Source organism: Hippocampus comes, unplaced genomic scaffold (genome assembly GCF_001891065.2).
Source record: "Hippocampus comes isolate QL1 unplaced genomic scaffold, H_comes_QL1_v1.1 scaffold7, whole genome shotgun sequence".
NCBI classification, from domain to species: Eukaryota; Metazoa; Chordata; class Actinopteri; order Syngnathiformes; family Syngnathidae; genus Hippocampus; species Hippocampus comes.
In genome coordinates, this window is record NW_017842060.1 from 8,930,471 (window position 1) to 8,957,439 (window position 26,969).

General features: G+C 42.6%; 1 protein-coding gene across 5 annotated transcripts; it reads left to right on the forward strand.

The window, feature by feature from the left end:
- Positions 1-982: 982 nt before the first annotated feature.
- kdm4c (lysine (K)-specific demethylase 4C) lies at positions 983-25,506 on the forward strand. Of its 5 annotated transcripts, none has more exons than XM_019861941.1 (22): positions 983-1,108; positions 2,618-2,784; positions 2,865-3,040; positions 3,748-3,862; positions 4,361-4,554; positions 6,720-6,769; positions 6,993-7,096; positions 7,351-7,488; positions 7,862-8,055; positions 8,199-8,437; positions 8,573-10,539; positions 10,619-10,730; positions 11,629-11,819; positions 13,129-13,372; positions 15,305-15,381; positions 15,708-15,763; positions 15,889-15,997; positions 19,828-20,022; positions 20,401-20,571; positions 20,755-20,874; positions 21,428-21,520; positions 24,522-25,506. In XM_019861941.1, the coding sequence occupies exons 2-22, from the start codon at positions 2,641-2,643 to the stop codon at positions 24,687-24,689; spliced, it is 4,857 nt and encodes a 1,618-aa protein (XP_019717500.1). In that variant the 5' UTR covers positions 983-1,108; positions 2,618-2,640; the 3' UTR covers positions 24,690-25,506. The 5 variants fall into 5 exon arrangements, with proteins under 5 accessions (XP_019717500.1, XP_019717502.1, XP_019717501.1 ...); XM_019861943.1 differs by having other exon boundaries at positions 21,428-21,505; XM_019861942.1 differs by having other exon boundaries at positions 8,573-10,530.
- The last annotated feature ends 1,463 nt before the right edge of the window (positions 25,507-26,969 follow it).

The following is a 26,969-nucleotide window of genomic DNA, read 5'->3' on the forward strand; positions in this document are numbered from 1 at the left end:
CATTCACTGATTTGTTGTTAACAGCCAACCAGAGTGATTCATTGTCACGACTGGCCAACGCCACTTTGCATACTGTGATCAATGGCTCATTCTTTCAAATCATATATGAATATCTGCATATCGTGATGCATTGGGGAAAGGTGGGAAATTGAATTTATCCTACTCTGACATTCCCAGTTTCGACTTCAAAGCGTTCGAGGCGAATGTGAACAACAAAGATGGCTGCTTTCAATAAAGTGTTTTAATTCTGCAGCAAATCTTCTTCATCCATCCATTCATCCATTTTCTGATCCACTTTTCCTCACAAGGGTCGCGGGGCGTGCTGGAGCCTCTCCCAGCTGTCTTCGGGCAGTAGGCTGAATTGTTTGCCAGCCAATCGCACGGCACACATAGACGAACAACCACCCGTGCTCACATCCACACCAAGGGACAATTTAGAGTGTTCCATTAACCTGCCACACATTTTTGTCACGTGGGAGAAAACCGGAGTACCCGGAGAAAACCCACGCAGGCTCAGGGAGAACATGCAAACTCCACACAGGAAGGCCGTAGCCGGAATCAAACCCTTCACCTCTGCACCGTGAGGTCGGCACGTTAATCAGTCAATCAGTCAGTCAGTCATTCATCTATCTATCTATCTATCTATCTATCTATCTATCTATCTATCTATCTATCTATCTATCTATCTATCTATCTGTCTGTCTGTCTGTCTGTCTGTCTGTCTGTCTGTCTGTCTGTCTATGTGTGTGAAACAGATGTGCCATGAGGAGGCCACCAAATTCACCAATTTGACCAAAAGTGAGTGTAGTCTGCGCAGTTGTTTTGCCGTGACTATAACACGAAACAAAAGTACTGAATTTAAAATACTAACACAGCCATAACAACGACAAAAACTGCAATTGGGTCAAATGTGCGACAAAATCAATACAAGGGGCCTCAATTTGCGTGCGCGCTCCCGAGAGCCTTCTACTTTTGTCGTCGGTGACGACGTAACACCGGACTACGGTGCACGCTCGGCACTGAGCAGCAGGAGTAGTTGTCATGTGAATCAGCTGGGCCGAACGACGAAGGGGAAATCCACATCACGGCTCGCTTTTTCGAATTCAAGGTAAAGTATATTCTTAACATCTCTTTCCCGGTCTCACAGATAACCGCGTTTAGTGGCCTAAGTCTTTCTATTTCCACAGGCTTTGTGCGTTTCGTGACTCCTTTGCTCCAAACAGCTAATAGCTAATCTTGCTAGCTGAATAACTTGGCATGCATTAATGCCAGTGGACTTCTCGCATTGTCAGTCCTCCTCTGTTTACTTATTTTTGGGAATAATTTTAATAATGTTTATGTCACGAAGATTTAAAATGGAATTACTTGCACTTCACACAGTCGCAAAGAGTAGTAGTTATGGGCCTGTGTGTGTAGCCACCTTGCGTGGTGGGACCTTTAAATCCCTGTCGGTCCTTCGCGCAAGTTAGTAAAATGAGTGATCGGCACATGTTTGGCTGTTTTTTTTTTCCCTCCAGCCATGCCGTCCCCGTTGGGTCTTTGCTCGTGAACACGTGTTTTAAATGAAGCGAAAGAGTTATTTCATGAGCTAGCGAACTGGGCTATTTCCTCAGCCATTGCTAGGAATCAAAACAAAACGTAGGCTAGTCAGCTAGCTGAGCAGACAACAAAGATGAGCCGTGTCGTTTATATTTGGTTCATGGTGACATATATACAGAAGTTTACTGAGCAATGTAATTTAGTTACGCGCCATGATGTTAACCAATTGGATTTTTTAATTAATGATGTGTCGACTGACGTGATGCACGCTTTAAAAAGGATAACACGTTATGAGCAGGACAATGGGGGGAGTAATGTAAACAAAATGTAGCAACAGTTAATCCGGTTCCAGAGCGATCGGTCCTTCGTTTCATCTTCGTTTCATCTTGAAGATTTGTTACATAAGCACGTCTCAAGCCATGACTATGCGACGCGAGTGGCTGTGCGTTTATCCACAGAAGTTGCAAGTTGCATTGTGTTTCTTTGTTTATGGTGGAATTGAATTCACTTTTGGGAGTGGGGTGGGAGGATGGGACAAATCCGACAGGGTCCCGTTTGGCATCATGAAAGGATTTGAGGCATCAATCCATTTTATTGGGATCTCTACTTCCACCTGGTGGTGAAAATACAAATGGCATCTGTACCCCATTCTGTGGGCAAATTATTTTTTTTTAAATTGCAACATATCCGATTATATCAGAATGTGTGTCCGGGCATTAGAAACTAAATAGTAAAAATGATACATCATAAGTAGTGTAAATAGAATTTAATGACATCATAGTACCCTTGTGGTTAGCACGTCTGCCCCACAGACCCTGAGGTTCAGTGTTTGAATCTCGGACTTCTTGTGTGGAGTTTGTTTCGACACAATATTGCAGTTCCCTCCCACCGTCCAAAAAAATGCATGTTAGTTTGATTGAAGATTCTAAATGATCCAGAGTGTGAATGGTAGTTTGTCAAAATGTGCCTTGCGGTTGGCTGGTGACCTGACCAGCCCGTCATCTTTGGACAAGAAGTGCACTCCAACTCATCTTCAACACTAATGAGGAAAACTGGTCGTATTTGTTTTTTTTCCCAGCCTGCATCTGATGAGGCGACAAGATGGCGGGAGCAGAGGTGTGCACCCCTGCAAACCCCACCTGCAAGATTATGACCTTCAGGCCCACAATGGAGGAATTCAAGGACTTCAACAAATATCTAGTTTATATGGAGTCTCAGGGTGCGCAGCGTGCTGGTCTAGCCAAGGTATGAAGACTTACCCATTTCCTATTGCTCTTCCCAAAAGCAACGGTCTTTCATTCCATGTTTTTTTTTCTTTCTTGTAGGTGATTCCTCCTAAAGGCTGGAAGCCTCGTCGAACCTATGACGACATAGACGATTTGATGATTGACGCTCCCATTCAGCAAATGGTGGCCGGCCAGTCAGGGCTTTTCACTCAGTACAACATTCAGAAGAAGCCACTCAGTGTGCAGGAGTTCAGGCGATTAGCTAACAGCGACATGTGAGTATACTGACAATCTTACCGTGCTAAGGCACTAGTCCATTGCCACATAAGACCATGCAGCGGCTGAGTTTTCTTGTTCATATTTAGTGTGAGCTTCATGGCATGAATTACAAAGAGCTTTTGAGGAGATGCTATTCTGCTCTGTGACTACCATTGAGCAAGGCACTGAACCATCCCCACTCAGCTCTCAGCTCAGCGGCATCCATCATGCTGACATCTCTCTTTGCATGCCTGCATGTGTGCTTGTTAGGTTCAGTGAAGACTTGAAATTTCCCACAGATGTGAATGTGAGTGTACAGGATAGTTTCTGAGCCAGATGCCACCCCTCGCCCAAAGTCAGCTTTGACAGGCTCCAGCTCACTCGCAAGATTAATGAGGACAATCGTGAAAGACAATTGATGAAAAAAATACGGTGTAATACTGCACTAAAGTAATGCTACTTGAGACGGTCAGGGTTGTTACGCCTTTTACTTTTGAGGACATGTCTAAGAGTTATGTTGTTATTTTTCCCTGCTGGTATTTTTTGGTGCAGAGATTAGCTACACTTTTAATGTTCTTCATTTCTTATCTTATAATAACATGTCACCAATCGCAAAAGTAAATGTTGGGAATTGGTTTATTTCGGCATTTCCAACAAAGCTGAAAGAGGTGAATGTTTTATACTATGATCCATTTATTGTCAGTTAAAGTTCTTTTTTCCACAGGTACTGTACGCCTCGTTACCTGAACTATGAAGATCTCGAAAGGAAGTATTGGAAGAACCTCACGTTTGTTTCGCCCATATATGGTGCTGATGTCGGCGGCAGCCTCTATGATGAGGTAGGCTGAATTATTTGGAAATAAAAATGCAGTAATCCTTGTATATTATGGTTCTTTTTGTGGAACCTACCCCTAGCTGTTTGCGGATTTTGTGTTTTTATTCCAGGTCGACCCTAACAGGGTCAATGAACAACCATCCGCGCTCGCAATCACACCTAGGGACAATTTAGAGTGCTCCGTTAACCTTCCATGCATGTTTTTGGAATGTGGGAGGGAACCGGAGAACCCACGCAGGCACGGGGAGACTATGACGTCCTACACAGGCGAACAACGTGCTGCCCCTTTTTAATAAATAAATAAATACATAAATAATTATGTATTGTATTTCGACTATTTGGAGTCCATAGAATATATTATTGGCAAAAAAAAAATAAAAATGTTGCATTGAGTTCCCCTTTAAAGGCTTACGGGTTAGCAGATGACACTTTTGTTTCTTTATACTTTTACCTTGTTTAACATTGAATCTTCTAAAATCAGTGTTACTGTTTAATATTGTAGGATGTGGAGGAATGGAACATTGGGCACCTGAACTCCATCTTGGACATCATCGAGGAGGACTGTGGTGTGTCCATCCAGGGGGTCAACACTCCATATCTCTACTTTGGCATGTGGAAAACAACCTTCTCCTGGCACACAGAAGATATGGACCTGTACAGCATCAACTACCTTCACTTTGGAGAGCCCAAGTCCTGGTTAGTTTTTGCTTTTATGTGCAGTGAGCGGACAGACAAATGAAAAGCACTTGGTACAACAGAATGCCATCGAGTTTGGAAATACTCCAAATTTTACTACCAGACCAAGTGGACACAATTCCAACCTTCACAACAATTCCAACCTTCACAACAAAGTGTACCCCACCTCAATTTCCAAAACACTTACTTAGCCTCGCGGGGTAGCCACAATGCTCGTTTTTAATTATTGATCTTTCAAAGCATCACAGCTAATGCTTGTTTACTTCTGTCAAGTAAATAAAATTAAGCCATTCCATTCAAATGGCGCCACTAATCAAAATAAAAAGGCCAATGCATCTTAGATTAGGCTGATATAATGTACTGATATAACTATTGATCAGGCTGCGGCTCATTGCTCAAGCAGAAACATTGGGCCAACGTGGGTCAGAAGGTTTATATAAACCCTGTAAATATTTCGACTTGTGCATTGAGAAATGTCTGTAAAGTCACATTGAAACATTGATGTTATGTCTTTGAAAAGATCTAAAAGGGTCATTCATTATCTAAATAAATCTGCTTCGTTGTTTTCATTTGTGGCGTTCACCGCCATTTATTGGATGTTATTTTTATCATCTGTCATCATCTAACTTTTATGGTGTACCTGTCGTCCTGTTTTAACTCTTGGGTCTTGTTCTTCTACTGTTTGATTGATTAATGTTGAGGTGGCTCCCTGCAATAAGTGACTGTCTAACTACTCACTGGACACTTCATTAGGTATGATGCAATGCATTTCAATGCAAAATACAACAATGATATTTTTATTAATCTAAACAAATTGTTTTGCAATTATTGGACGATATTTCCTTTTTCCTGTTTTGCTTTACCATCCCACATTTAAGGTCTTTACATTCCAGTGCTGGCGAGTCATGGTCCATCTCAGAAATCCCATGCTGAAATTACAATATCATCTTAAAATGTGGTTGGTTAGGCGTAGAATCTTTGAGACAGCGTAATGAAGTCATTCTGGTATCAAATATTGTCACACAAAGAACAGGCACGGAGCAAAAATATGAAAGATAACGTGAAACAGAGAATGAGCTATTCATTTTTAAGTCCTGTGTTGAATTAAGAGACCTGGGTTGAGCCCCCACTGTCTGTCGATACATGCTGTGTGCTGTTTCTACCCCTAGGTGTCAGTAATGCCGAAGGCTTGCATTTCAGTGCAGCCATGACGTTATGGTTAAGAGGAAAAAAAATGGAAATCGAGATTACTGACTTCGGGGCTTTGTTTTGATAGTTTCTATACACACTGTACTTTCCTAAATTTGAGAGGTTCTACAAAGTGTAAAGAAATGTGATCTAAATATTAAGAACTGCTTATGAGAACAGATCTTTTTTTCCTGAGACCTTGTCACATGCTCAAAAGCGAAGATGATGAGTGGACGAAGCAGATATTTGAGTTCTAGAAATGACTGCTCATCCTTTGAAAATTTGAATTCTTACTCGTAAAACTGAATGAGTGAGACTAGTCACACGCAGATCTAAATTTTCAGTGAAGAATTCAAATTGTCCAATTCAGATTCTGTATTTAAAATGAAAGATTAAAATTAAACAATGAAAATTCAATTTATGTAATTCAGAATGAGTTTTTCAATGCACGTATTCAAGTTTAGCAATTCAAATATGAATTATTCAGATTCAGTTTCTGGTGGCACATTTCAGTCCATGGTCACGGGCACACATCCACACACACATTTCGTCATCCTAGGATGGGGGCAGTTTAAAGATGCATGCCTCGCAAGTGCCCCTTTACACTACCCCCATGATTTCCTGACTGAGTTTCCTGTGTCACTTCTGTTAAGTTGACAAGTCATGAAGATGAATGTACAACACAACTACAGGGCGAACGTATTAACATTCTAAAATTCCCACTTATTTCCACACTATATGGCGGAACCCTAAAATTGTTGACGGAGGTGAGGTAATTTGCTTGCTTTTTCTTCTTCTTTTTCTTCTTCTTTCCACGAGATGGCAGTCTTGAATTGACAATGCCTCTTCTTTCTGTAACACACACACACACACACACACACACACACACACACACACACACACGGGCTCCAACTAGGAGTCAAATATTGTGATTGTTTTTGAAAGTCGCAAGTAAATCTATCTCTGTTGCTTGATAGGTATGCCATCCCCCCTGAGCATGGGAAGAGACTGGAACGTTTGGCTACTGGTAAATTTTCATTTGGATTCTCCTTATAGATTAAGTGGCTGCAGTTTAAACAATGAAAAAAAAAAGCTCTCGTGTTTGAATTAAAATGCAAGTATTGGGAAGTGACTTCTTTCCCCCATTAACTGCTCTGAAATCCAAATGTCACTCTAAATTGTCTGTGTGTAAAACTGATCCAGAGTGTGTGTGTGTGTGTGTGTGTGTGTGTGTGTGTGTGTGTTATCAGGTTTCTTTCCTAATAGCTTCAAGGGATGTGAGGCATTTCTCCGTCACAAGATGACGCTAATCTCACCCTTCGTGCTAAAGAAGTACGGCATTCCCTTTGATAAGGTGAAAATTACTCTCTGTGCCACTTCTTTTTTTTTTTTTCCACCATTGAAATTATTATTGTTCAGGAACTTTAGAAAACGGCTTTTCCTGCCCCTGAAATGAGCCGTGCCTATTTTGACAGAGTGCAGATATCGGCAGTGGCTTTATTTTCATTCTCGTATTTACTTCCTTTCATTTGTCATTAAAAAAAGATATAGCATTGTGTTGTCTTGCACTCTTCTTATTTTTTCCCACTCCCAAATTCAAACTTTCAGATTACGCAGGAGGCTGGAGAGTTCATGATCACCTTCCCTTACGGCTATCACGCCGGCTTCAATCATGGTTTCAATTGCGCGGAATCAACCAACTTTGCAACCATACGGTGGATAGAATATGGCAAAAATGCCACACAGGTATCAAATCAGCTGTGATTGCCATGAAACTGCAGTAGTTATACCCCATTGCTTCATAATTTGTCTGCTTTCTTTAACGCCCTAAGATGCCATAAAATGGCGCCAAAACCTTGCTAGTAGTAAAGTAGTGGTTGTGTCAAGGAAGCCTGTTAAAGTAATAGCCTCAACTGAGAGACTGAAGAACATTGTGTCATCATTGGGAGGAGCTAAATGTAGTCGTTAATTTTTTTGTACTTTTTGCAGTCCCCTTCGATTTCTGAAATGAACCTACTATGGTGTAACGCAGAGAAATGCTGTTTTTTTTTTTTTTAAATATCCATTCTAATTATTTATTAAGTGAATTTAATGTGTGTCCTCCTCTTCCCACGTGTAGTGTACTTGCAGTAAGGATATGGTGAAAATATCAATGGAGCCTTTTGTAAAGCGGTTTCAGCCTGACCGCTATGCCAATTGGATGCTGGGCAAAGATTCTGCGCCCATCGACCACACACTGTCTACTCCCAGTACAACACCCGAGTTGCAAAGCTGGTTGCAGAGGCGCCGCAGGACGAAATCCTCCAATAAAAGGTATTGTTCCCATTTTCACAGTGACTTTTGATGTTTTTTTTAATTGTATTTGTGATTTAATTTCAGAGCATGGTAGAACTGCATGTTTTTTTCCCCCCTTATACTGTATCTCCTCTAAAATGCTATTTTCATTGCTAATACAGTGGTGGCCACTCTCGAATGCGCTTAAAACGTCTCAGAACCACAGAGGAGCCTGTTGGCCTGGATGACAGTTCTATGTGCAGCAGTAAGAGGAAAGGCCTATGTGGTCCTCCTGGGCCCAAAGTGCGACGGTCTGTCGAAGAAAGGCCCTGCAAATCAGAAAGGGCAGAGGAAGAGCAAGAGGAGGAGAAACATGGAAGAAGGGAGACGAGACAAAGCCAGAACTCTCTTCAGCTTTCTGGTAAGACTTCTTCTCTGTGTTTTAAATGTTGGGTACTACAGTATTATGTTTTCTAGGTGGTACTGTATACAGTGATAAAGTTGTGTGTTGACATTATTACAGATTAATTTTGTGCAACCTACTATCCATTTACAGGTCGCTGCAGACAGATGTGCGTCGTCAAGGTAAACCGAGTTGAGGGCAACACTTTGGGTTTCTCCACTATGGATCTCCCAAACTCTCAGTCAAGATCCAGTCCATCCCCGGCCTCCTCAGGAAAGCACGATTTGAAGGCAGAAACTGACACTCATAGTGACCCTCAAGACGCTTCAAGGCCTGAGATCAACGATAGGTTTTCCAAAGGACTCAGAGACTGGTCTGAGCCATCTCAAATGCATCTAGGAATGAACGCGTCACCTTCTGAACCTCAAGACCTCTTAAATTCTCAGGACTGTTCTCCCAGAGACCCTCCCACAGAGACCGCCACACTCACGTCCTCTTACCACACAACAAGCACCTCCACTGAGACAGAGATGGGCTTGTGTCCTCTTGATTCTGATGCTCAGACAACAGACTTATTGAGTACAGTAAACACTGCAAGCCCAGACCCAAGCACTAAAAGCAGCATGGACAAAGCATCTGAAATTTGCACGAACACAATTGTTAATCCAGAGTTATCAATCCCTTTTGACCAAAAACATATCCACTCACAATGCACTACAGAAGTAGATTATGATTCAGAACCTAAGCCGGCAGAGGGAGGTAGTCGCACATCATGTGTTCCTACTGTCCCTTCAGGCCATGACTGTGTGTTAGAAAACAGCAGTTGCGAGCAACATATTTCTCCCCCTTTGCTACAAAGGAGTGCAGTGGATATGCCACACCTCACTCCAGAGCCAGCAGGTGCTTTTGGAATCAGTTCTTTACCCCCTGTACTGACCCAAGAGATGCCCTCCCTTACCCCAGCGGACGATGGGCTAGCTGCCATCTCAAAATCTTGCACGTACTCCCACCAGTTTGCACCCGTACTCCAGCGGGAGATGCCAGAAGCTTCTCCATCCTCCCATGGAATTAAACAGGAAAAGATTGATTCAAGGATTCCCAAAGAACCTTCTCATACAGAACAAATCCACCACTGGCATTTGCGTGCGGCAGATAATTTTCACAGCACAGAAATTCCAAGGTTAGAAATGGATACGGCTCATCTATCTGGCAATGACGTTCACAAAACATCTGATTGTGCTCATGAAGGTGTTTTAATGTCTGTAATAGATGCAGAAAAGCATGTAGTGGTTGGAAATATCGGCGAGAATGAGGTCTCCTACCAGATAGCACAGAGCGTTGCACCCCTAATTGAGCAACATTCCAGTTTAGCAGAGTTACCAACGAGTGATCACTCCAAAGAGCAAGATCAAACAGATGTTACATTGAGTCAAAGCAGCATTGACCCTCTTGAGCCTGGTACCTCAACCAATAATCTCTCCGCCCCTCCCACCCCAGCGCACCATTACTCAGAATCAGAACTCCACTCTCATTCACACTGTCCATCCCAGAGCCCACACAGAGAGCCTAAATATAACTCCAGTAGCATTTGGAGGAACTTAAACTCGCAGAGCCCTGCTGTGCTCATCCAAAGCCTCCAACCAGAACCCTCCTGTGACTTCACCCATGACCCCATACCATACACTGTGTGGACTGAACCCCAGTGCAAAGAGGTCACACATCTGGACGACCCCGAAGAAGAATTGCGTGAGAGCCAAGAGGGGGACGCTGGACCTCTTACTTGGGCTCAGCTTGAGCCCACCTCACTACTTTCAGTCACCGCCGCAGAGGATGTGGAGTTTTGTAGAGATGAAGGGGAACCCGATGATGGGGCCCTCTCTTCAAGCGGGGAGCTCGAAAGACGGATACAGTCCTCTGTTGGTGCTGCGTTACCTTTGGTCATGGGAGGAGGTGCGCAGGGTGGGATGTCTGATATGGAGCAAGACGAGTCTGATGAGGATGATGATCAGCAAAGCAGCGCCAGTGAGGAGAGCAGCAGTGACTCATCTGATGAGGAGGAAAGCGATCCAAGTCACTACGAGTGTGATGAATCAGGCTTAGAACCAGGGGAGGTTTGTGCTGTGAGTGTTTTGTCAAACAGTCCTTTGACACACAATGTAGAGATCTACTGATTACCACCCACCTTCTTGTTCATGCCAGTACCCTGCTCTGTCAGTCAAGAGGACCACTAAGAGCTGGCGTCACCCACTCAGGAAACCCACTGCCAGGGCTGTACCCACTGCGGTCAAACATCAGGCTGCCAGTGATGATGGTCAGTATACACACACTTAAAAGTTCATTGAGAGGTACTGTTGAGGTTTTGCAGTGACACGTAAGCCAAGAGCTCGTCTCATTCGTAATGTGTGGTTTGTGTTGCATAGCAGGTGGTATACCAAGCCAGAAACCATAAACATTTGGCTTCTTTGGTTCATTGCAGTGAGCCGGAAGACAAGTTGGATTTCATGACCGAAAATGATTCAACATCAACAACATAATAGCGCAAACCATTTCCTTTGTTTAGGTAGTGAGGCTATCAAGAAAATTACCTCAGTTGTGAACAGCCTTTGTCTTAATGCGGTGAACAAGAAATCAAAGTAATGCCAGGTAGCGTTTGTGTTGCCTTTTACAACCGCTGAACGATTTCCCCGCTCGCTTCTCCCCATTTTTCACGTTTTATATGTCTCCCCAAATGAGCCCGCTGACGTCAATGTGTGCATTAGGCAAAAAAAAAAAAAAAAAAATTACTTCTGTGTCCCATTATAATAAAATACCCTTGTGATATATACTCCCTTTTGTTTTCATGGTTTGAAAGCCAAAGGGCTCTCAATGATCAACTGTGAATGCACATATACACACAATCTCATCCTTCATCTCCGTGTTAGTGTTGAAGGATCAATCATTTGCCCGCCATCGTCATTGTTTATCCCTGCGCAACATTTTATGGTGACAATGGAAGCTGTTTGTCATTTTCTTTCTCATACAGGTTCAAGTCTGGAAAGATTTGTCTGCAAAAGTAATGAGTTGAGATGTGATTTAGCATATGCAAGCCAAAATAAATAAATTATATATATAATAATTTAATATAAAAATACACTCACACACACGGAAAGTCACTGGTTGAATCTGAATAAGACAAATACTCATACAATGATCAATGTCCGTATGCCCAGACATAGAGCCTCCTGAAGCAAGCCTCGCAGATGAGGAAGATGAGCCTGAGATCGAAGCTTGGGCAAGGCCGCTGATCTACCTGTGGCAAAACAAGAAGAGCTGCTTCACAGCGGAGAGGGAATACAATGCTCATGCCGCCACCATGGAGCCGTATTGTGCTGTCTGCACACTCTTTATGCCCTACTATCAGGTGAGCTGGTGGTGTGCCTAGAATGTCCTCTTAGTGCGCACGTGTGTGTGTGTGTGTGTGTGTGTGCGTGTGTGTGTGTGCGCGCGCGTGACCCCGTAATCATGCGCATTGATTGCAAGATGCTCACTGTGCATTAACGCACCTTAAATCCAACTGCTCCCTGACTTCTAGTCACTTAGCTGGTAATAGAGAACTCAATACGCACAGATCACTTTGTCAGACTGAAAGGTCTCCCCCCAAAACCCCATTCAGAGGCGATTTATTTCATACAAGAAGTTGAATGTTACCCTCAATAGATTTTAGTCCTTTTAAAGCACGGTGGGATTTTCATTTCTTTTTTTTTCATGGCTAACTCACTAATTATCAACACACAGCTCATTAGAGCCCATATTAAACTGTTTTAATAGTGTTTAATAAACCAAAATAAAACGTTTGCTTCCTTCCCTGGGACTCGAGTTTGCCAAAACTACATCATGAATTATCACACCATATACCTGTTCAGTAAAGTATTTCTCACAGACCTAACAAAAGTAAAAGCCCAACAGTAAAAGCCGTCTTCTCATGGCCTGCTGTGCGTATTGCGAGCGAAGCCGTGAAACTTATACCGTGTTATTGCGAGGGATTAATGTATTATATTGACCAGTATCATGAGATAGATAATTGTACAAATGGGTCAGAAGGAATGGAAGACAAATGGTGGTAAATGTCGTCTTCGATGAAAATACAACTACCTGTTCGTAAGGGAAATTATAGCTACTTGGTTGCACCTGCTCATACCTTAATTTGAAGAGAGGTGTGGATGACGCATGTGATGAGTAATTCAGGCATGCCGTATATTAGAGTGAATGCCGCTATGACAAAATGGGGCTTAATGACACCTAGGTTTGGGAAAGGCTGTTACAAGGACGCATTTCACGGTATCTTGGCATAATGAGGCTAGAGAAATAACCTTATTATGTTATAGATTAAAAACTGTTAGCTCACTTGTTAAGATGATTCATGCCAATCAAACGTTTTTCCAAGTCTTTGTTGATGTAGAATAAATGCATTATGATAGAGCCAGATAGCTTTGTTGATGTCGAATAAACGCATTATGATAGAGCCAGATAGCAAGCCACAACTCAAATGGCGTCTGTCTGAATCATAATTTGCATCGTACACATCACTGCTGAGCACATTGTTTTTTTGGGCTTATTATCATTCTCATTATTTGCCACCTGTTAAAATAACATTTTATTGTTAGGATGGAGGGGAATGATTTCATTATCCACCATTCAAAAGCATGTCACAAGCTGGTTTCTTATCCTAGGGGGAAGACAAAGCAGAGGATGGTAGCCCCAAAAAAGCAGAGGACGCATCAGATTCTTCATCTTGCAAGGAGGATTCTCCGCATTGTTACCGGGGTCCGAGGAAATCCAAGCCCCTGATACCGGAAATCTGCTTTTCCTTCAGAGAGCAAAACTGCCCTCCAACGCCCACCAATCCTCTGATGCAGGATGATGGCACCTCCCCTCTGCTCTCCTGCCAAGAGTGTTGCCTTCAAGTACATGCAAGTATGTATCCTCCTATTTGGATAATGTAAACTGAGAGGCACTGTGAAGTTTCAGGTAGACACGTGTGCTTAAAGTACAGTTGATAATGTTAAGACTTAGTGCCTTTGCCACCTACTCCATTGGGACACATTTGGTTTCTCCATCTTCTGCCTCTTAGAGGGTCAGTGAGTTTAAGCTGTGAATCATTTCTACTCAAAATTCCACCCCTGCTCTGAGTATTAAAAGTATATTATTTCCCTAGTCAATGGAACGAGGTTGCATCCTCTGTCTGCGCCTCCCATACTTGGTGCCGAAAAGCTCCAAGTCAGATCCAAAAGTCTTCACAAACACTGTGGGAGACCTCCAGAGTCTCTCTGTACCCGATGTTGAAAAAGGCACAGTACATTATTCAAATCCTTCATTCATGAACTTTAACTACCATCCAATTCTTTCTCTAATCTACACACATTCTTCGAAAATCTTAAATCCTTATTTGGTCGTCTCACACACACACACACACACACACACACACACACACACACACACACACACTTCTTTTAAAACCCCTAAATGTGCTCGGCCTACAATCCCCTTTACCTCAAAAATGACACAGCTTATCCTTAAGTCGCTTTCAATCCTTGCCGTGCCACTAGTGTTGATCCCTTCATGTTTTATCCTTGAGGGTGTAGGTGTTACTTAGGCGGTGTGGTGCAACTAACCACTGCACACTGTGTATCCGACACAGGTTAAGTTGCTCCACGTTCGCGTGGTTAGAATGTTGGAAGACATTCTGTCATTTGACACTGATGACAAAACCACAAGTTTGCTTTCAAGACCTTCGGTAAGGGACTGGTTGAAGCATCTTTCGCTCTCTGTTGTTATTTGATCTCTGGGAAGGAAAGGGAGCTGAGACCGGACGTTATGCGTGGTTTGGTGATGGATAGCCGAGGAAAAGAACAGAGACATATAGTCATACAAAAACTTTATTACTACTAAAACGCCTCCCCCATTACTTCGATGTCCCAAATCCCTCAATTCGTTTTTCAAAACAATTGAATCCATAAAAAAATTAACTACATTGTGTGACTCCATTGCTTTCACTATGCATTATGGTCAACGTTTTATATCCTGATATAGGAAATTTTGTATTGTGATAACAATGTAATCCCGAAACAATGAAAACACTTAAATTTATATAAATGACGACTATGGACTGTCGAACCACGCACCGCCCAAATGAACATGAAGATTTTACGTGAACGCAAAATGACCACATATTATTGCGTAACCAGACCAATTCTCTCATTCTCTCAATTAGATGCCATCGATCTATGGTTTCCCTTGGGCTGCCAGGCTTTGCTGCCCAACCCCCCCCCCCCCCCCCAACCACCCCTTTTCCCCCCCCAATTTTTTTCAAAAGTTGTTCAAAGTCTCAGGAAACAACCTTATTTTCTTCCGTCAATGTGTCTGGCAATTGATTTCCTATTCTCTATCAAGTCTTTAGTTCTTTGTAAAAGACTCGCACAACTCTGCTTTTAAAGGAGATATCTGCCCCCGCACCCCCAGCCCTCCACCTCTCATTTTTCACTTAGAAACAGAAAATTGAGTTAGTCGGGAGCATAAGAAAGTGCAGACACTGAGAAAAAGAAAAGAGCCATAAGGGAATTACAAAAGGCAGAATATTTGGCTTTATTGCTGTATCACAACAGCCGTCTCCTAAGCGTCATGTTTTAAAAACATTTCAGGGAATTTAGCTGTCGGGGTGCATTATATTCAACGTTGTGGCATGAAATTGTCCTTAACCAAGTGCAAATTGAGGAGAGTCTTACGGGAAATCGCCAGAAATTATATATTAATAGCTGAACAGCCTTTCAGAGGCATATTGACTCAGTAAATATTACATGGGTTGTGTATTCTGGAAATGAAGTTTTTGTAATTCCAATTTCCTTTTAGGTTGCTATGGTGTTGCAGTAGATGACGCCAGCGACCAGTGGTCCTGCGATCGCTGTGCGGAGGGCATCTTCACAGCAGTAAGCAAATTTATAACAGTGCCATTGATGTTTTTTTTTTAAATCAAGATTTGGAAGCCCTTTGTCATATTACTCACCTTTCCTTTCACAAAGATGTTCCATGTTGTTTATTCTGTGTGCTACCTGACAAAATAAGCCTTAGATCACCGTGACTGCACCTTTTTGATATGAGCTGAATAAAAGACGCTAACGCTTTAAACCCTTTGAAAGTGAATCATCCCTTTCAGCATGAAATTATTTTCCATGAAGCAAACTCCGAGCCACACATGAAAGCAGCCCACTTAAAACCTTCTTTTGCTTTCTCGTCCCTCTTAATGTTTCCCCAGGAATGTTATTTGTGTAACCTCAGAGGCGGGGCACTGAAGAAAACCCAAAACGACAAGTGAGACAAGCCTCGGTTCTGTGATTAGCTCGACAAACTCATCTCTGATCCCCAGAGCACAGACACAATAAATGTTCAAGTGTCGTAATCGCACCAGTGAATTAATTTGTTTGCATTGTGTGTAGATGGGCCCACATCATGTGCGCAGTCGCACTGCCTGAGGCGAGGTTCAGCAATGAAGTCAAGCGGGGTCCCATTGACACGAGTCGGATCCCCATGCAGCGATACAAACTGGTGAGGCTCTCACTCGCATCCACAGACCGAGCGCAGGAATTCCCCAGGTCCTTAAGGACAGGCTTGGTCTAATTAATGAAGTGTTCACAGCTCCAATTAACGACGTGAGACGAACATGCCCGCAATCAAAGCGAGATAATTAACCACTGGTGGGTGCGAGCGGGGGCTTGTGTCAGAGCAAATGTCCGTAAGTGTGTGTGGGTGTGCTTGCATCTGCCGCGTGTGTGTGTGTGTTTATGCGTTTGCCTAATGAGAAAGCCGCAGTGTGTCTCAACAGACTTGACATGTTGCCACCATAGTTAGCCCTGCGCTCCAGGCGGCACGATAGCTCGGCACAAAGAAAAAAGTAGCGGTGAGGTCCATCCTCAGTTCAAGTGGATAACCAAGATGAACCTTGCCTGCTCATTTCAGCTTCGATTAGAGTCTCAAAAGGAAGTATTATCCTATATAAAGATCAAGCCACGACAAGCCTGTGCAACATGAACATGAAGCTGTTCTTTTAAGGCCACGTCACGACATTGTGTCATTAAATTTCGCGAGATTTATGGATGCTCTACCTTTCTTTTGTTTTTGTCTGTTCATTCTAAATCCTCCACGTGTTTTGAGGCCAGCAGTGGACCCGTTGCCCCTGTAGCAACCAACCACATTCATAATTCACTGTAACACAACACACACTCACGGGAGCGCACCCGCACACATCCATAATTTATTGTGGGAATGTTCTTAACGCATGGCTCAACACAACCACCCGAATACACCCCAGAGAGGGCACAGACATTGCACAAAGTGGGTTAGGCTCCTTTGTGAACGCACAAATGTTAGATGATGTTAATGTTCTCACAGTACTTTGAGGTCTCATGCACATTTGTTTTTCCAACAATTACTGATACGCGTGTGCTCAGAGACAAAAATGGCATTTTACGGACGCGTCGTTGGTCGCACGCCAGTCACAATCTTGTCATGCTGGCTTCAATAGGTAGACGAGATTCTCTGGCCAGCACTTCAGCGCATCAGCACACAGCCGTCCATAATGGAGGAGGTGTGGGAAAAGGCCTCGGGAAATGTAGGCCAAGTTAGTCATCAGGCAAGCACGCAGCGGATGTCCTTCTGTTCAGTAATAGATGTGCAAAGCAAAGGAGACCGCATTCATAAGAAAAACACAGAAAGGTGAACGTTTTATATCAAGCATTTATGTAATCTTTGGGCTACTTTTCCAAAAAGATTAAAAAAAAAAAAGGGAAACGAGTTTTGGGAAGTTTTTGTCTTTGATGCACTACCTTTCGATCTGCATGTGGTGGCTAGACACGCAAAGGCAGCCCCGTTGGCAAGTTTGCCTTAAATCAACTCTCTTGAGTTCGACTCATTTGGGATTGAATTATGATGAGACAAAGATTATTATATGCATTATACACATGACAAATTCCTTTCAACTCTTGCCTATGCAATACTTTTGTCAACAATATTATGCATTATTGGCAGATTGAATTTGGGACATGTCAAATGAAATAATTGCTTTTTTGCGTTTGCTGGCTTCCCGGAAATAATTGGAGTGATACTTTTTTTTTTTTTTTTTTTTGGCCACTTCCACTTACATCACGACAAACTTAATTTTGCTTGCTGGGCTCTCACAAGTATTTCATGGTGAAAAACATCAGAGCAACCCTCAGCCTAAAAAACATCTTTTCAACATGGCTGTCACCACCACTTTTATATGTGTTGCTAACTGCGCGTGCAAACTGACTGCAGTTAAATTCTGGCATGTTATTCCCTGGTAATTGATTAATTGACCCATTAATTTAAGAAATATACAATGACTAAAATAGGTTGTCTTTTTTTGGCCCTTAACACAATAGCAATATAAAATATGGGCAGAACATTTGACTCTTACTGTCTTTTGTCCTTTTGTTCTAAAGGTAAACAATTATTAGTTACTTTGTTGTGTGTTTTGCGTGTTTGCCTGTCATTATCTTTGTCTTGTGTTAGAATTTGTGAAGAGGTAAACAAATTATAATTATATGTGTGAAACATGTTTTGTGTTTCCATGTCCTTTTTAAAACGACTTTATCTACCGGCATGCAGAACATTGGCGCTGACAGTGCAGCGCCACAAATTTGATCAAGTGACCTAATGCATCATTAGGCAAGCCAAATTTACATATTTACTCACCAGTTAATTCCCATTTGGCTCATCAACTCCACTGACTTCATTATAGTCTATATAAGGTATCTTTCAGTTTTCGTCAACACATACACATTTATATAAGGGTTGCATGGAAAATAAATGGAGTAATCGCAAGGGACGTGAAACTGCGCCTTGAGGCATAGTAACTACGGCTTAAAAAAGTGGAGTCGGTTGTGAAAAAAAATGGAGTGAGAAGGGATGAATACAAGCAGAGGTAGCAAACAGGGCTATTCAGATTCAGAAAATTTTATTAGCAGGATGTCGTAATTTTTTACCGCCTTCGTAGGAGAGCGGAAACTACCATAGCGAAGGGGTTTGGAATTGATGGGCTGTTTAATTCACAAAAGTGGCCAGTAGGTGCGAGTGCATTTGTACACATGTGCACGGTGGTAGCATTCGTGCGCATAAACACTGCTGTGCTGGATGGTTGCGGTAACCTCAGATGATGTCATCTGATTGCTCTTATTTGGGGCTTTCCTTCGATTGTAACGCCGGAACAGGACATTTGGGTGGACAGCACTGCCGCTTGACTCCCTTGCTCATCCATTTGTTTATATACACTGTGGTTTAAAATGACGTTAGTCATTCAAGGCACAACCGCAAGCTGACTCACTTTATTGTCTTTTAATTAGTTGTTTCTGTTGCTCATTCTCGCGGACTGTCTAATGAAATGCAAAGCAGGTGTTTTGCCCAATCCAAAGACCGCACGGTTGATGATGATTAGGTGCAACACGAGGACTCAATGACGAAGTCGAAGATAGGACCAATGAGATTCTTTGCTCCAGTCTTTTTGCAAACTGGATTTAATTCAAGAACAAGTTATGTTTCCTTTGGCTGTCAGTCAGCTTTGTCGAAAACACCATCAGTGGTGAAATGTTCCTCATCGCTTCAGCACGCCGTGAAACAAACATACAAATTGTAAGCAAACGTGCTTTAGTACTTGATGAATGTTTAACATTTATCAGGTTTGTTTTGCAAAAAGCAAATCCGACTAGTTTGGGGGAACAGATTTTAGATTGTGTGGACTGTAACATTACATGCAAACATTCCCCTGCATGCATTCCATCTCCCTTTGTCATAAATTTTCAAAAACCACAATGTCAATATTTAATTAAATGTAACCTTTAAAAAAAAACAACAAAAAAAAAAAACAATTTAATACAGCAAAAACAGTCATGCAACAGCATTGAGCCACCAAGAAATTTAAGCCCAAAATTATTTATCTCCATTTATTTTTTTTCATTGACATGTTCCGTCTGTAAAGGACAAAAATTGATTTTCATGGTTTTCTTGTAAAAAAAAAAATTATATATATATTAATCGCATAATTTTACATGGATGATTTTGATCAAAATTCATATCCCGTATCTGAGCCTTTGTCCTTGGCCGTTTTGTAGAACTCCATATTTTTCGAATGATTTTGCAGCCTGTGTCATTGCTGTTACTGCAGTGAAAAATGTCCTTCAAAATCCTTCGGTGGCCTCAGACTGTAGCACATTACTGTGGGCATGACGCTAAGAATATTGTAATTGGCTGATCGAATGCATTTTGTTTTTCATGGGCTCTATGATAAGTCAGACGGAAGGAGCTGGTCGGCGTCAGTCACCGTCTGGTGTTGACAGCGTGCTGTGGTCTGTGTGTGTTCACAGAAGTGCATCTATTGTCGTAAGCGCTGGGCGGGGAAGCGGCAGGCAGGTGCGTGCATCCAGTGCTCGTGTGGCCGCTGTCCCACCTCTTTTCATGTGACCTGTGGCCATGCCGCCGGGGTTGTCATGGAGCCTGACGATTGGCCGTATGTGGTGTCTATCACGTGTCACAGACACCAGTCGCGGAGCTCTTCGGCCGTAAGTTAGTAGGACAGTTGGTTCCTGCTGCTCATTTATCATGGGCGAGGCAACGCAAACATGATTCGGTAGTGTGATGAGCTACTTCATCAACACTAAATGGACAAATGTATTGGAACGTGTGTCCATTGTAGCTAAAGGTAGTGAAAATGTGAGAAAATATTGAGTCGGTCAGTTTTAAAAGTTTTGTTTTTGTGAGACGTTCACAAGAATATTTACACATAGCTGCTATTTTAGCGTCAGTTTTTTGGGATTCTTGAAACTTAAATAAAAACCTAGTATTGATACCTTAAATGCAAATGAGTTGCAGAATAGTGAAGTAACTTTTCGTCTCATTTATTCACTAATCACATCTTTTTTGCATTCCTTCTTTTTTAGAAGCAGCGGGGATCTCAAGCGTCCATCTCGCTGGGCCAGACGGTCATCTCCAAGCACAAGAACCTGCGCTACTACAGCTCCAAGGTCACGCAGATCACCTCCCAGATGTTCTACGAGGTCATGTTTGATGATGGCTCCTTCTCCAATGATACCTACCCTGAGGACATAGTGGTGAGGATGAATTTGCGTAATTCCATATCGTTCAAGTCCACATCGTAAAGATCCCCTCCATCTTCTCCAGGCTCGATAAGATTCTGACATCATCCTAAAGAACAGATTGATGATACGTGTATATACACTGCATTTTATGGCGTGGACTCGCAGAGACTGACTGACTTGTGTCAATGCCGTTAGAGCCGAGATTGTGTCAACTTGGGTCCTCCCGAAGTCGGCGAAGCCGTTCAGGTGAAATGGCCCGACGGGCTCTTCTACGGTGCCAAATATTTGGGATCCAACGTGTCCTACATGTGCCAGGTATGATGCACACAAGTGACCCACTAACACACTTCCTCTTCTTTCTACTTCTACAAATGTAAAAGTTGTGTCTTGCATGGAGTCGAGGGAGTGCCTGCGAACCAGTTGAACTCCCTCGACATCGCAGCCATCGTGACTCCGTCGACATGTTCGGGTCCACGTGAGAATAGCTGGAGGGAGAAAAAAGACACCGTACGCCGCAGCTTGAAGTAAAAGTGCTAAAGCCGCCGCGCTAGTCAACGCTGATGGGGAAGACAGAGCCGAGGATGAGAAGGATGTGACGACGTGCATTATTCAAACTCGCTGAAATATTCACCAGGCTCCGAGTCATGCGGCCCCCCACTTAAAGCTTTATTTAGTCCAGCTGGGCGTCAGACGTTAGTTATGCGCTAATGCATCCGTGACGCACTCGCTCGCATAAGTTGAGATTCTTTTAAAGAAGTTAGTTGAAGGGCTTCTTGTCAGTGCCACGTAGTTTCACATTTTTTCTTTTTCACCTCTCACTGGGTGACAACTGAATGACCAGTCTGTGTGTTTTGTGTGTGTGTGTCAGGTGGAGTTTGAGGACGGTTCTCAGGTGCTGGCAAAAAGAGATGACATCTATACCTTGGACGAAGACCTGCCTAAAAAGGTGAAGCGCCGACTTGTAAGTACTGTATTATATTTTCACTGCGTGAGATAATGCAGTGGAACCTGTGGAGTCAAACCCAATACCAATTTTTGGTAGGAGTAGTAATCGGAACTGGAACAAGTAATCAAATTCCAATCAACATTGGAGTGTAGTAGAATGCAAATTTCAATTTGCAAAGGCTGCAGTTTGGAAAAAAAAAACCCCACCTCTGCTTCATTTCGTATATACACTCAAACCTCGGTTTTCGAACGTCTGTGTTCTCGACCAAATCGGTTTTCGACCAAAAATTTTTATTTTTTATTTTTTTTTTATGCCTCGGATGACGACCGAATTTCGGTTTTCGAACAAACTGAGCGCATGCGTCACTTCACTCCTCTCGCCTTCCTTACACGAGGAAGTGACGCTTCCTCGGGTAGACGAGGAAGTGACGCTTCCTCGTTTAGCGTTCCATGGTGAACAGACGTGTTCAATAAAGATTTTTTTTTTTTTTTTAAAGAGCGTGGTTTCGGTTTTCGAACGGATTATGGTCGAAAACCGAGGTATGACTGTATTAAGTTGACTGGAGGGGTGTTACTATCGAATCATTTTAGAATTATTACCCAAGAATGTTCCCCACAAAGTCAGTCTAGGTGTCAACACATCTTATTCTAAAGTAGCACTGTACTCACGTAATCACATGAATTCATTGTAAGGAAGTAAATTAATCATCCAAAAACTAGCGAGCAGTTGAAGTAACCCTCGTGCACGAAAAATAAAAGCAAGTGAGACGCGTGGCAGAACCCGATGTTTTCAACTGATCGGAACCAATCTTAACGCTGCTAAATCTATTAAATAATCATATGGTACAATTAGAATAAACAATTTAACATAAAACACTTTACAAACATTTTTCAATTTTAAACCCAGCCCATTTTATGTGTGATTTAAGAAAATAAGACCCATTCATTGATATTGCGCCTAATAATACGATGAGCCTAATAGTCTGTAAAATACGGTAATCACTGTGCCGACACCTGATGAGACGTGCCCTTAACATGGAATGGAAAATCTCACTGGGTGCCGTGTTAAATTTCCACCAAGAGAGAACACTAATAAATTGTGAAGAGGTCATGTGTAGTGGTACAATGGACTAATGTGGCCTGGAAATGTCTCTGTAGATGCCGTACAATAGTGCTGGCAATGCCTCGGGGCAAAATCTTTGAGTTTCTAATCAAATACCGGTAGTTTGACGTTTTTTTCCCACCAGCACTAGTTGAGTGCTTGAGAAGTACATGTACCATATTTTTTCATGACCATAAAGCGCACTTAAAAGTCTTAGTTTCTCCAAAATGGATGGGGCGCCTAATAATGCAGGTCGCCTTGTTTATGCACAGAGTTCCAAAATCTGTGAATGCTGTTGTGTGACTTCAATGAGCCGCTTGACTGACGGATGTTGTGCCGACACGCTGCTTAAATAGAGGAAGGGGAATTGAGCAGCCGTGAGTGAATTCAAGATCAACTAATCCAAAGTGCTTGGTGCTTTCGTTTTATGAAACGCGGCGATCTAGCCATTCGGGCAAGGACGACCGTGGCACAGCAACATCCGCAGTAATACACACAACGGGGCGCGTGAAGTCGGCTTTGACTGGTGTGCTTGATTGACATGCTAATGGACAGAAACGGCCAAAATGAAGTTGCAAGAGGCATGGGAGCGATGGCGAACACAGCTTCACTAAGATTGAGAGGCAATGCCGGGCGAGTTGTGGATGCTATGGCTAACGTTTCTGCTAGCACGGTTGTTGTAGCTATCGCAAAAGCCAGCATCATTTCTGAGGAGCCGCATGGCAATGACACTGACTCTGACGAGAGCGCGCGTTTGATTGTGCACTTGCCAACCTGTTCATTACGGATACAGAAGATTAGGACTTTGATGGATTTGAGAATGAGGTGTGATAACAAAAAAAAAAAAAAGAACTCGAGTATATTGTTAAATCATACATGAAAGCGCAAACAAACTCCGTTTGGCTCCCGCTGCCTTTTTAAAAACATAGAATCAGTCCTGAGTGTTAATTGCAGATTCAACTGCAATGAATGAGTTTCACTGTATTTGTGCTGACCATGTGTGTTTCAAGCACATATCTGCACCGTAATTGACTTGTGCAGTTTGGCTGCTTGGTGATCAGACGTTCTCCCTTTTGAGTGCGAAAAAGCTGATAGTGTCTTTCCAGCTGCTTGCTTATTTTCCAAATTCTAGGCTTCATTTTTGCAAGTAAAAGCCACTTGCATCATTCAATACCATAGCTCTACCCTCGGTCGTCATAGTAACTTAGTAAAGTAAGTGAAATGTGGAAAAGTGAGATGTAGGAGAAAAAAATGCATCGTATATGTCATTTGTTATTCCCTTTGGGCAAAATGGATTCTTGCGGTTGAAGAACAGACTGTTTGACCTCAGAGGTTCCACCATGTTCTTTGTTTTGAGGACCGACAGGTTAATTAAAGCTCCCCTCCCATGTCTTCGCAAACAAACTCCGTTTGGCTCCCGCTGCCTTTTTAAAAACATAGAATCAGTCCTGAGTGTTAATTGCAGATTCAACTGCAATGAATGAGTTTCACTGTATTTGTGCTGACCATGTGTGTTTCAAGCACAAATCTGCACCGTAATTGACTTGTGCAGTTTGGCTGCTTGGTGATCAGACGTTCTCCCTTTTGAGTGCGAAAAAGCTGATAGTGTCTTTCCAGCTGCTTGCTTATTTTCCAAATTCTAGGCTTCATTTTTGCAAGTAAAAGCCACTTGCATCATTCAATACCATAGCTCTACCCTCGGTCGTCATAGTAACTTAGTAAAGTAAGTGAAATGTGGAAAAGTGAGATGTAGGAGAAAAAAATGCATCGTATATGTCATTTGTTATTCCCTTTGGGCAAAATGGATTCTTGCGGTTGAAGAACAGACTGTTTGACCTCAGAGGTTCCACCATGTTCTTTGTTTTGAGGACCGACAGGTTAATTAAAGCTCCCCTCCCATGTCTTCCATTGTCAGTCCACCGCCTCCAGCATGCGTTTCCAGGACACCTTCTTCACCACGCAAGGGGAGAGGAAACGTCAACGAACTCCTAATTCTCGCTTCCAGAAGGACTACGTGGCGCTACCGGACCTCCGTGCCACTGCCAAAGGCGCATGGGAGCACCACAAAGGGAAAGAAAAGTGATGGGTGGGGGGAACTGACAGAGACAAATGACTGCACTGAGGTCACAAGCAAAGTCAAGGCGGGTCTGTGTGTTTGCGTGTGTGCTTGAGGTTATATTTGGACTGAAAACGATTTCCCGGATTTCCTTGTGGCCTGAAAGAGAAGAGGGGGGTTGACTAATCCGGACTTTCCAATGCATTTGTACATTCTTACATCAATGATTGTTTTGGAGCGTTGTGATTGGCCAGTTGGACTTTAAGGACATGGTGACTCGAGGATGTCGTCTCTTCCGTTGCCTCCTTGCCCTTCCTCATCCATCAGGAAGAAAAAAAAAAAAAGCAAACTGTGTCTTTGCAATTGTCAGAAGATTTTCCTTTTACATAACAACTGTAAAGTGGTTTTCCTCAGCAGCTTGCCCATGGTAGGTTTTTGGAGGTCTGTTATTTCAGAGTTTTGATTTTGATCATTTCTGCATCTTGCTTGTAGTTTTTTCCTTGTGCGTCACCCCCCTGCATGTTTAACACTGTCGCTTAGCTGCGCCATCATGGCTTCCTCTCTGCTCTTGTTAGTCTCTCCAATATGCTTTAATGATTCTGTTTGTATTTGATCATGACAAAAATACATGCAGATTGAGATTATGAATTAGAAAAAAAAAGTGATTGTTCTTGACAGACAGGAAGCCATGCCTGCGTGCGCCTGATTAAACGTGAAATGCTACTCTGTTGAATGAAACTCGCTGTTGAAATTATTTAAATTTGTATTTATTTTTGTGCTTGCTATAGTTGAACTATTGCTAACTGCTGTAAGGAAAACAAAATAAAACTTTTTTAATTGCCAATGAATACATCGTGCACATCAGGCTACCACACGAATTAACTTTTCAGTGAGATTGCGATCCATTACTGGTGTTGCTGTTATAATTGACACAGGAGACAGAATGAAGTCACTGAAAAACCGGCTACCTTATTTGAATGGTGACGTCCCTCAAGATAATCTTACCACAATCTTTAACAGGATCCAACAGTTCTCGACTGTTGCCTTTTACACAGAACCCCGTGAAGCAGAATATTGCCTTTCACGTTTGCATAAAAATAAAGAGGACAGTTCGCGGGTCACTTGAGCATCATACCTGGCACAGAGGACACATTCTGTTGATTAATCCAACCAGCTCAGCATTAACAGTATCAGAACTGGTGCAATATTTACATTGGTTGCATTCATATTTTTCAAGGGGGTGTTAAATGAAATGTTTTTCTTTACAATAGGCAAACTAGTTGTAACACAGCATCTGATTAATAGTGCATTTGTGCAATATGAATTCAGCAGCAAAATCGACCTGTCTTTATCCATTGCAGGGGGCGGCCATTTTGATGCTTGACGTTGACTGAAAATGACATCACGTTTGCTCAGGTCACAGCTGTTACGGCACATAGAGACAAGCATTCACATCCACACCGTCACTAGGTGGGAACCGATCCCACGCTGCCTGCGCATAACTTAGCTGAGTGTACCACTACACCATCAGCGAGTCTCAGAGAACCAATCTGGAAAAAGTTGAAACATACAGTGGATCCTATTGACGAACGCTTTACTTTTGGAAACATAGCAGCTAGGGGTTTATCAAAAACTGTCATTCCGTGCCAGTGGCATTGAGTGACTAACAGAACAATTTAAGTTGCCAAAGGTACGATGAACCTGTGTATCCAGGTGTTGCTATTTTTACAACAGAATAACATTTGTGAGTAGGTTGACAATCATCATTTGAATATATCATATTTTTGTGACATTTTAGTTTGGTGGTGTGCTGCGTTGTGGCGTTTCTCGTGTAAAATGTGTGTCTTGGCTCAATAAAGGTTGGGAAAAGCTCGAGATGAAGGATGAATAGACTCGAGGTAGCAGAGCGCAGTCGAAGAACTTAAGTTAAAGCATAGCTGAAGGGGATCACAATGGAAGCAGAGATGTCAAGAATCTCATTCAATTACCAGCTTTAGGACGTGAGGCGGTAATGCTCCTATCTTCAGGGTAGTTTCACTGCATTCGCCAGGAATTTCAATCAACTGAAAAGTCGTCTTCAAGGGTGGATGAGCAAACCCCTGAGGACTTCAATGCCATGTGATCAAAGGTTCCCAACAAGGCATTTTTGAAACAACTAAATTAATCCGTGGTTCTTGGAATCGCTTGAAAACCTCCCAATAAAGAATCCCTTTTAGACACCTGGGTTCTTCTGAATGTCCTTATGCTGAATGAGACTAAACAGTAGGTCATCAAAGATGCTGCAACTTTCGCCTGACTTCAGTGCAG